At 37.4% G+C, this 12,204-nt stretch overlaps 1 protein-coding gene across 1 annotated transcript in view; it reads left to right on the top strand.

Annotated features, from left to right (window-relative positions):
- The window catches only part of LOC124777437 (transmembrane protein KIAA1109 homolog), a 527,366-nt gene that overhangs the window by 459,458 nt on the left and 55,704 nt on the right, over window positions 1-12,204 (top strand). The window contains exons 79-81 of the mRNA XM_047252842.1: window positions 6,317-6,464; window positions 6,612-6,769; window positions 10,785-10,977. Coding sequence (XP_047108798.1) covers window positions 6,317-6,464; window positions 6,612-6,769; window positions 10,785-10,977 — 499 coding nt within the window. The remainder of the gene's footprint in view (window positions 1-6,316; window positions 6,465-6,611; window positions 6,770-10,784; window positions 10,978-12,204) is intronic.

Raw genomic sequence — 12,204 nt, forward strand, 5'->3', positions numbered from 1 at the left:
AAAGAGGGGTCAAGTAAACCATAATTTTCTCTTTGATGAGTGTCTCAAATCTAGTGGCCACCAGCCACCCACACTCAGAAACCTTCTGACTTTACACTGTGCTCCCAAAGGGAGGAGACTTAACCTCTGGAAGAAATTTAAATCATTAGGTGCTCATGTACTATGAAATATGTGTTTCTCAAATTGCCCAGTAAAAACCAACTTTTTTATGAGTTTATGTTCCCTATCGTAAAGAATTTTTGGATTCCTACAGTATGTTTCATCAATAAGGCTTATTTTATATTTATATCTCTTCGTGTTTTTACATTAAATAATTGTGTATTGTAGCTACATAATTCTCTTTAGTATATTTCAGGCTTGTAGTTTCATTTTATATTAAAGGTTCCTGCTATTCACAGAAAAGTCTTATGATAATTTTAGCTTATACACTAATTGTATAGGCCTATATAGTCTGCACATGCACAGGCTCTGTTTTTGCTCTAGTCTTATTACATAATTATTCCAATGATGCGCTCACTCTTATGTGCTCCCAATCCATGCCCCTGTGGATAATATTTTATTATGCTGATACTGGTTTTAATTTATAGAGCTGGTTGTAGGTTTCTGTTATGGTTGTATCTTTAAAAAATAGTTTTGTAATTGCATTATATTTTATGGAATATTTGAGAGTACAGTTTTGTCTTAATTTATGCTGAAAGTTCCTGTTCATGACAACAGAAGTTTATGCCTGTTGTAGGATTAAACTAATTGTGTTTTGAGCTATACACTCTTGACAATTACAGGCACTCTTTTAGTTTTAGTCATTCTGTACAAAAAATTTTAAATTTCTCTTAGAATTACTACCACTTATGTACCTTTTGGTTTGTATATTGTGTTGTATAGTGCTTGTTATGTTATATTCATGGTATTTGTCAGGTTCCCCACTCTGTTTATTGTATTACACACCTCTGCCACATTTCTTCTTCCTGTCGCTAAATCTTTTCTATTCCATTGTAATATGTTTAGGCAAACATGAACCCTAAGCCTCAGGTATTGTGCAGGTTTCTATAATAATGTTTATGCAATTTGTTTCCTGTTTGTGGCCCACTTACGATAATTTCTTTTTCTCTAGAATTATGATTTTTCAGTGACAACTTTGTACGTGCATTTGGTGCCATGTAGCGATAGTTATCTTTACTAGTACAATCAGTTGCTTCTGATCTTGTCAGTACTGTATGTACACTATGTGATTGTCGACTGGCCACCTGCAGTTTGTTCTGGAGTCATGCTTAGTGTTTTTGAATGTGGTCTGGTAGGGTTCCTGCACTTCACTTAGGATCCACTTAGCAACTAATAAATACACGAAACCCTCCATTGCCAAAATAACCTTTATAGTAATTTTATTAACATGGATGCCATAAAAACACCAAACATGGAGGCAAAATGCACGCACCTAAAGGCTACTTAAAAAAGGAATAAAATCACTTAAATTTGTTTCCACAAGAGGAGAATACAACGTCCCAATTCGGACCTTGCTAACACATTTTACTGACATTAAATATAACAGGATAAATAATCATACATGTGACGACGACAAATGAATAACACTATCAGACTTTACAGATGAGAATATGACTATATCCACGAAGGTTCACGCCCTGGCAAGGGAGATATTTAACTTCAACATATAAGGTGATTACAGTAAGCGCTAATTCCACTCGACAAACGTAGTAATGATATAAGAGAGACAAATGTACTGAAGGAGGATAGCTGGATGTGCCGTAGTAAAAAGGGCCACTATCAACCCTGTCAGGATGTGACCCCCTTGAACATGTCAGTTTCAGCTACCTGCAACATACACAGTCATTTGTAGCTTCTTAAAAACAATTAACATGAAAAGGCACAATGCATAACACACTAATAAAATAAAAATGACTACTTCAAAGAACTATCTCTTCTTTAGACAAAGCAAACAGCAGAATATTAACAACACATAAAATACTTCTAACCTATAACAAACTAAGGTACCACGTAATAGAATATTGTCTTGAGCTCATAGAATACACAGTTTGACTTGCCTGTTCATAGGTCTTACAACTCAACTTACAGTGTCAGCTTAAGCAAACCCGTGAATACAAAACTCGAAATATGACAGGAACGATTGAAGCCACTGACAATGCTAGGCTGCCACACAGAGTAGACAATAGTAATTTACAGCGGCACACAACCGACCTTACATCTCCAATTTATTATAATCACAATAAACAATTTTATGTATAATAATTACTTACAGTACCATGACAACCTCCGAATAACACTTATTACCTAAGATAGGTGCTGGTTTCGAAAGGCACCTTTAGTAATACAGAGTTCGAGTGTATTCACTTATTGGAAGGGTTTCAACTTTACATCCCTTTCCACATAGCTCTCTGTTTACACACTTCTATAACTTCAGCAACTAAAGAAGGGCATATAAATGCACATATAACTGACACACAGATTTAAGCAGAATAAAACAGTACCTTAGTATGGCACAAATGGCTTCATTTGCTTTACATGTGGGATATCTTCACCATTCAGTAATTCCGAAATATATTCAACAACACATGAGAGCAAGACGTTGCCGTGGTATCAGCTATTTTCTTCACATAATTTCCTGCACAGACACAAGTCAGACGAAGCATTTTCACATGCAACAGCGGCGAGCATCACACATTTCCTCCTCCTGCCGTAACGCATCTCAATTTCAATGGCCGGTAACAAGAACCTATACATGCCCTCACAGCAGAAAAGTACCAAAACACAACAGTGCACCACCGCGATAACAAACCCGAGGTCCCATCAAGTCACTGCCAGGATGTCTCACTGACCTTGCCCATAGCATGCAGGCGTTGTACCACAGGCTTCACGGTAAACGTCAACAAGCCACCTCCGACGCTGCAAATATCCAGTCCACTGTCTCTTTTCTCTCTCCGTTAATCACCCGACCACCAGCCTGAATTGCTGAAGGCAAAGATGATGACCCTATAATCGATGGCAGCAATGCAATTCTAAGTGTGAGAACACTGGTGCCAGCTGCGCCACGGCTCAGTCTTCATGGTTTTTATGTCATATTTTATGATGTTTTTCACATTTGTTTAGCAGCTATTTTAGGCGTAATTGATGAGTGCTTTTTGGTATTTATTATAACAGTTTTTACATTCTTTCGTGTCCTTTACATCTTGCATATCTGAGTTTTTGGTTTTCACACTTTGGTATAGTAGCTCAGGGTAGGACCACACTTGGTTATTTAGTATATCCATTTTTCATTGTACTTCTAGATATCCTGATGACGCCCTACCTGTGTGAAATGCAGCAAAGATGGTTTTTAATATTAATTATTACAATATATTCAAAGAGTGTTGCACTTGTTTTTAAATAATAATTCATTAGATATCCACTGCAAAATGGCTAAGCAGGCATGGCTAGAGGACAAATGTAAGGATGTAGAGGCTTATCTCACTAGGGGTAAGACAGATACTGCCTACAGGAAAATTAAAGAGACCTTTGGAGAAAAGGGAACGACTTGTATGAATATCAAGAACTCAGATGGGAACCCAGTTCTAAGCAAAGAAGGGAAAGCAGAAAGGTGGAAGGAGTATATAGAGGGTCTATACTAGGGCGATGTACTTGAGGGCAATGTTATAGAAATGGAAGAGGATGTAGATGAAGGTGAAATGGGTGATATGATACTGCGTGAAGAGTTTGATAGAGCACTGAAAGACCTGAGTCGAAACAAGGCCCCAGGAGTAGACAACATTCCATCAGAACTACTGACATCCTCGGGAGAGCCAGTCCTGACAAAACTCTACCATCTGGTGAGCAAAATGTATGAGACAGGCGAAATACCCTCAGACTTCAAGAAGAATATAATAATTCCAATCCCAAAGAAAGCAGGTGTTGACAGATGTGAAAATTACCGAACTATCAATTTAATAAGTCACGGCTGTAAAATACTAACACGAATTCTTTACAGATGAATGGAAAAACTGGTAGAAGCCGACCTTGGGAAAGATCAGTTTGGATTCCGTAGAAATATGGGAACATGTGAGGTAATATTGACCCTAAGACTTATTTTAGAAGCTAGATTAAGAAAAGGCAAATCTACGTTTCTAGCATTTGTAGACTTAGAGAAAGCTTTTGACAATGTTGACTGGAATACTCTCTTTCAAATTCTGAAGGTGGCAGGGGTAAAATACAGGGAGCAAAAGGCTATTTACAATTTGTACAGAAACCAGATGGCAGTTATAAGAGTCGAGGGGCAAGAAAAGGAAGCAGTGGTCGGGAAGGGAATGAGACAGGGTTGTAGCCTATCCCCAATGTTATTCAATCTGTATATTGAGCAAGCAGTAAAGGAAACAAAAGAAAAATTCGGAGTAGGTATTAAAATCCATGGAGAAGAAATAAAAACTTTGAGGTTCGCCAATGACATTGTAATTCTGTCAGAGACAGCAAAGGACTTGGAAGAGCAGTTGAACGGAATGGACAGTGTCTTGAAAGGAAGATATAAGATGAACATCAACAAAAGCAAAATGAGGATAATGGAATGTAGTCGAATTTAGTCGGGTGGTACTGAGGGAATTAGATTAGGAAATGTGACACTTAAAGTAGTAAAGGAGTTTTGCTATTTGGAGAGCAAAATAACTGATGATGGTCAAAGTAGAGAGGATATAAAATGTAGACTGGCAATGGCAAGGAAAGCGTTTCTTAAGAAGAGAAATTTGTTAACATCAAGTATAGATTTAAGTGTCAGGAAGTCGTTTCTGAAAGTATATGTATGGAGTGTAGCCATGTATGGAAGTGAAACATGGACAATAACTAGTTTGGACAAGAAGAGAATAGAAGCTTTCGAAATGTGGTGCTACAGAAGAATGCTGAATATTAGATGGGTAGATCACATAACTAATGAGGAGGTACTGAATAGGATTGGGGAGAAGAGGAGTTTGTGGCACAACTTGACTAGAAGAAGGGATCGGTTGGTAGGACATGTTCTGAGGCATCAAGGGATCACCAATTTAGTATTGGAGGGCAGCTTGAAGGGTAAAAATCGTAGAGGGAGACCAAGAGATGAATACACTAAGCAGATTCAGAGGGATGTAGGCTGCAGTACGTACTGGGAGATGAAGAAGCTTGCACAGGATAGAGTAGCATGGAGAGCTGCATCAAACCAGTCTCAGGACTGAAGACCACAACAACAACAGATATCCACTTAATGTTACATAATTTCTGTAGTGTTTCTTATTTGTGTATAAGAATGCTCAGTACAAGAAATTAATCAACAGGCACCAGTACAAGAAATCGTCTTTTCAACTGTGTACGTTTATAGCCAACTTTGTCCACTTAACTTCCACTTTTCCTGTCAGAATTTTATCTACAGTCATATTTGGCTAAGTTTATGAATGATCATGAGTGTCCTGTAACCTTCTTTCTATTACATCAACTACAATGTGACACAGATGTAAAATGTGATTGATTCATCTTGTTGCGTAAAATTTTCAAAAAAATGGTTCAAATGGCTCTGAGCACTATGGGACTTAACTTCTGAGGTCATCAGTCCCCTAGAACTTAGAACTACTTAAACCTAACTAACCTGAGGACATCACACACATCCATGCCCGAGGCAGGATTCGAACCTGCGACCGTAGGAGTCGTGCGGTTCCGGACTGAGCGCCTGAACCGCTAGACCACCGCGGCCGGCTAAAATTTTCAAACCACACTCTATAATCACTTGATAGTTCACAATTCCAGTCCATGCTGCATCTTCGTGAAGTGTAAACACACCAAGAGAATAATCCAGATAGTACAACGCCAAGCAGTGGAACAGCAATCTCAAAACTTAGTCCAGTTCAGTTCCAGTAAAAAGCTAGATCACAAAAGTATAGTGTAAGTGAGGTTTTGCTGTTGGGTACCACATATATGGCACTTTCCTTTATAAAAGAACTTTGACAGTTAATGATCTTCTGTTTCTGAGACAGTTAACCTTCGGTTCCTCCCATCCTATTCTGCAGCAACTCCCTTGACCCAAACTTCTTAGTAGCTTACCTCTTATCACTGTAATTCCTGATAGCTTTGTGGCCTCCAGTCTTCCAACAATTATCACGTATCCATCTTTCTTGTATGTTACAGGCCATAAACAAAAAATTTTCATGCCTGTGTTTGATTATAGACATATTTTGAAACTTCATTTCCTTATAAAGACTTCATTAGTCATAATAAGTGTCAAACACTTGAAAATTTCTTTTATTAAAAAAATACATGAATTTTAATGTTACAAATTATTGTTCGATGCTTATTTCAGAGGCAGGCAATGTTCATGCAAAATCTGACTCTCCAAGTCCATCTGACCAAAAACAAGGAGCTGCTTGGGAAACACTCGTATTATTTGCTGTGAACTTCACCAAACTTAATGTCCATATGAACATGGGGAATGTAATGGGCAATGTAATGTAAGAAATTAAAATGATGTAAAAGTAGCATAACTGAAGTACTATTCCAGTACCATTAGTAAATAATCCTGTAACATATATATTATAAAAACATATTAATTTGTATACCCTAATACAGTTGTTTAAGATTGAAAAATATTTTTACAGGTGGCTAACCAAAGATTTTAAATCAGAGGGACGTCTGTCAATTGGAAGTAATGGGCATAAAAATATGTATATTGGGTTTGGACTTGGCGGTTCCAGTCTGGATGCCAAAGGAGGAATTGTAGGTGGTACAATAGAGCTGAGTAAAATTGATACATACAGTGAGTATTTGTTTTATTAGGAAACTGTAACTATATGCTAAGAATTGTTGACAATTTGTAGCAATTATTTACTATACCTCTATTAAAATATTGACAAGAAAAGAAAACACTACAGACCATATCTTTAGTTTCAGTGCAAAGAAGGTATATTCCTGGTTTGATATCAGTAATGAAGTGATTAAGACTCAAGTGTCAATTGCATTGCTTATTTATTTCATTCTCAAGATCCATTCTCCTTGGAAAAGAAAATACATTTCCAAGAGGTCACGTGCAAATGGTAAACAGAAATAAGAACACAAATGGTGCCAACAAAAACCCTAGGAACTCCAGAGCCTATCATTTGTCAGGGTCTGGTAGAGTTTTGACACTTTAATAAAAGAGATACATGGACCTGTCCATCCATTATTAGGAACCCTGAAAGCTGCATAAATTACGACCACCCTCATTGACATGACATCTTGAGTCGCTGAATACAGCACTTCATCCCACCCTTCAACTGTCATTCTGCTGCTGCAGAAAACATTCTCAAACATGCCCCACAACTTTCAGCACAACATTGGCTGGCAGTCCCATCAACATTTTAAGACTGAAGCAATGCTTTAAATAGCAGGAAACCGAGAAAAGCACCCGGAGCTGATAGCGCCCCTTGTGGAGATCACTCAAAGAGATGGCTTACCTCTGAAAATTAGACTCTTTTTCCCCATTTCTTCAAATTTGCAAACTCTAAGCTGACTTGAAGAACCCAGTAATTGTCAGATTTTTTTTAAAAAAGTGACCGAACCATCTGTTGTAATAACAGTGGCCTATCATTGCTCTCCATGACTGGAAAATTTTTTTCCAGAAATTTTTTCAGTTACGTCCATACTTTTTCTGAATGTGTACTTCCAAAATCTCAGTGCAGATTTCTCACTTCCAGGGATACTATTGATATGATCTGTGTGTGACAGCTGCAGGGACCAACAAAAGCCTTTAATATTATCATTTTATAAACTAGAAAAGGCCTTTGATATGGTGCCTACATGAGCTGTGTGGAAAGCCTTAAAATGTTTCCACTATGTGTTTAACTGATTCAGGTTCTCCATGATGACATGTCTGGACAAGTACTATAACAAAATGGAACATATGGTAATTTCCCCATTACTAACGGGCTCTAATGAGGATGTGTCCTTGCGCCAACTTTGTTTGCCCTGTACCTTCCAGCCATATTTTGACACTCTGTAAACAACACATGTTTGATAGAGGATTATTTAAGCAGTGCAGCCTTTATTCTAAAAAGTTGATTAAGTCTCACTCAGATAAGTGCACTGCAATATGCAGACAATGCTTCTCCAGCTCATACACCTGCAGAGCTGCAACCATCTGTAAATTGTCTCTCTTGTAAATATGAGTGATTTGGTCTAACCATCAGTATCCCAATAACAAAGGTACTTGCACAACAAACTCCTGTAACTGTTTTTCCAGATTTGAGTATCTCTATTTCCAACAATCCATTGAAATAAGGGTGATCATTTTCTGTACCCTTTCCAGCCCAACTTTTATTTACTTGTGGGAAAAAATATTTTTTCGCGTATTTCCCTACATAATGATTGGAATAATATATATTTATAAGAAATTTTGTTATTATTTTGTTTTTGGAGGAAAATTTGGGATGACTCCATATGGCATCATTGGGCAGAATTTGTTTCCTTCAGTCAGTGCTTCACAGTGCTTGGTAATGGAACGTGAATGAATATTTTAATTACACAATTTGATGCAGTTTATTAAAGAAAAATTAGTACATACAATAATGCAACTTGCATTTCAGGACAATTTTATGTTTTTTTACAGCATGTTTGTTACTTTACATGAACATTTAAGAAACAGTTCCTGTCTTTGGTAAAGCAAAGAGGTTTATTACATTTGATGCATTACATTCGAGAATATGCTGTAATGCACAATTTACATCTCTGTTTGTTTTCTACATGCTGTGGCCAGTGTCCAATGTTGTCATACCTTACATCATCAACTGAGCTGGGAACCAATGGGGCTCGTTTCTTCACAACTGTAGGCGATGGACTGTCATCTGATGGCCATCCTCGTCTTCTTACCAAAATATCTCCTGCTTTTAGTAGTCCATGAGCTACATCAGACCGAAAAATCAACAGAGACATGTGTTTGGTAATTCCTCTTGGTCTGCAATGTTGGCGGTATAGGAGCCACGCATTCACAACACACATGTAAAGGAGGTGGAATACGATCCTTAGATAAAATCTTTTTCACACCAATATTACTCCTATACAAAGCAACCAGCATGTCGTGCAGATCAACTCCTCCCATCGAACGGTTACATTCTCTTTCAATGTCTGGCCTTGGAACATCAATATATTTTCGTTCTCCCACTGACCAACGTTTCACTGGTTCTACTGGACTTACTCCTTTGTATGATGATGCAAGAACGACAGACTTTTTTTTATCATACCACTTCAGCGCTATGATGTTCCTTTCTGTTTCAGTTCAATAATCGTATGATCCTCGTCCCTGCTTTTTCAGCTCACTGTCTGCTTTTAGATTGCAGTCTTGAAGTCTTTTGGGTCTAACAGTTCCAACAGCCAAAATGCCATAGTTTTTCAGGGCAGAAATAAGATTGTAAGAGGTGAACCAGTTGTCTGTAAACACTTTAAAATTTTTATATTTTGGCAGTCTTTCCACAAGCCTTATCACAATATCACCACTTATATCAAGACCAGTATCATTATGTACAGTTCCTTTCCCTCGGTATATTTCAAAATTGTACACAATTCCACTAGAACCAGCACAGGCAAAAATTTTATACCCCACTTGTGTGGTTTGCTTTTTACATACTGTTTCAGGGATGAATGACCTTTGAAAGTAATGATTAATTCATCCACTGAATGATATTCCTCAGGTTCAGTAAATGAAAATCCTTGTTTGATTTTGTCAACAAGTGGTCTCACCTTGAAAGCTTGTAATAATCGGGGTCCTCTCTTTGTTTCATTTTAGTGTTGTCATTCACATGTAAATAATTTCTTAGCTTATCAAACATATTTCTAGGCATTGAGTCAGCTATTGGAGAAAATCTTGTAGCCTCTGCCCAGTACATTCTGTAACTAGGCATTTTCACAACACCTGATGGATATTTATCCCTATATACTTTTCTATTTCACCAACATTTGTATCTAAAGATGCACCTCTTTTCTGTGTGTAGTATAGATTAGATTGCTCGACTAGGTTCTGGATAATGTCATCACTACACATTGTTCTGAAATACTGCAAAGGTGTCAGTTCATCTCCTGGAGGGTCAGAAAAGACTGCATTACATGATGTGCCCACTTCTTCAATGTCCTTCATTCTCCACCGAAGATCCCGGTGTGTATCACACTGAATTTTCTGAGCTGAATGACTTGGTGCAAGGTGTGGCTCAGCAAGTAATCTGGAAGCTAAGGAAACATCATCTTCATCATTGGCTTGAAGGTCCAGAATTTCAACCATATCAAGGTCCATTCCTTGAAGAAACTGTACATCCAGTGTAGTAGGGTCCTGCTGCCGAGCATTTTCAATCTCTTCCTCCACATCAGACGTATCAAGGTCCAAATCAGATAAATCACCTTTGAGAAGCAGCAAAAACATGTGGCTACATTGTTCCAGCTGAATACATTGTGCAGTGGCTGAGTTCTGCAGCTTGATTGGGTGAGGGGTTGTGTCACATACAGTGGGCAGTGGAAGAAAGGAGTCTGTGAGAGGGAGGGAGGGAGGATTAAGGAAGGATGGCTAAAATGACGTAGAGGGACAGCAGGTGCTTGGGATAAGAGAGCTGAAGGGATAAGAATGTGACACAGAAACTGGCACCAGAGAGTTCGTGCAAAGCATGATGACAATGATGTGCTGAAATTTTGAATCACACTATACTTATTCTTTGAAGTAGATGCTACTTTTGCACAAACATGAAATCAGTAAAATTCTTTGTTAAATTAGCTTTCAGAACTGTTCATACTTATTTGCAATTATTTGTCAACAGTACACATAAGAGAAGATCCAGGAACAGAACCAGACCACACAATTGGCCTGAAGCTGTTTGCGCTGGAACTGCGTCTAGATTATATGGGAACTGGTATTCTCATGTCGAGAGTGAGCTCTCTTACAGTATCATTGCGGGATGAATGGAAACTGAACCACAGCAGAAAAACAGAGGCATTTAGTCCAACACGCAGGTATCAATTATAATCTATCTGATTTATTACACATTAGAACAAGTTAGATTCTTATTACATAATGATGTATTGATATTTTATGAGAGTACTGTTTCATATTTCATGATATTTTTGATATATTATGAGAGTACTGTTTCATATTTTATACATAAAAGATCATCATAGCTTGTAGCGAATTTACATTTTATACAGCATACCGGCATTTTGTAGAGGAAGCGACTATATTAGTCTCAAAGCTATCAGATGTGTATCTGTTCTCATTTCACTCACTGATCATTGCCAACACTCAATTAAAAACTTAAAGGCAAATGAAGATTAATGACTGAGTTACAGTCCCAGACGTATGAAACAATAGCAGAAGTAAAATAAAGTTTTGAAAGTTAAGCATAAAGTCAATGTACTTCAGAATCATTACCATAATACACTGCAGAAAAACAACTACTGTTACCATAAGATGTGTCCAAAAGAAATGTTTAAAGTAGGTCATTCTTTTATAAAAACAGAAATTGTTGCTTAAATCATTTTGGTAACATGGCATATTTTGGCATCCTGCTACCATCTTTCAGGTGCAAAATAATGTGTAATTAATAAACGTGCATCTGAGAATGGCAGAAGTTTAACCGAAATGCAAGTTAATGATAATTATGTCAGTACTGAACACTGAAGCTAACAGTATTTAAATAGTTACAAGTTTAGTAGTGTGGGTAATTTAATTATGTAATCTTTTATATACCCTCTTCCTTTCTTACTGCCAGTGCTTCAGTTTTTTGTCTTCTATGCTGTATTTCTTTTAAAATTTACTCAATTCTTAATTTTATTTCTTTGTTTCTTCATGATTCTCTAATGTCTTTATCTTTTTCTCTTTTGCCTGTCCTGCCTCACTAAATCATTTTAATGACTGTCCCTTTCACCTCATCTCGGTAATCAGCATGTAATACTGATCCAGTTGATGACAGTTATTTTTGAAGTTATTGTCTTCCTACCCCACCATTTAACAGCAACTTATCAGTAGTAATATTTCTACCCATCAGGATGACTCTATTCAGAGCACACCTAAAAAGATTTAAGAGTGCTACAAAGTACTCTAGGTCACACTTACTCAGGTTACAATACAAAAACCGGAAAAGTAGTGTACAAGGTTGGCCAATTACTGTCACGAACCCAGATGCACAATACAAAGGAATTGGTGACTAAAATTAAAGATGTTAAGATTACAGTGAATGGTTA

This window comes from Schistocerca piceifrons, chromosome 2, assembly GCF_021461385.2.
Source record: "Schistocerca piceifrons isolate TAMUIC-IGC-003096 chromosome 2, iqSchPice1.1, whole genome shotgun sequence".
NCBI classification, from domain to species: Eukaryota; Metazoa; Arthropoda; class Insecta; order Orthoptera; family Acrididae; genus Schistocerca; species Schistocerca piceifrons.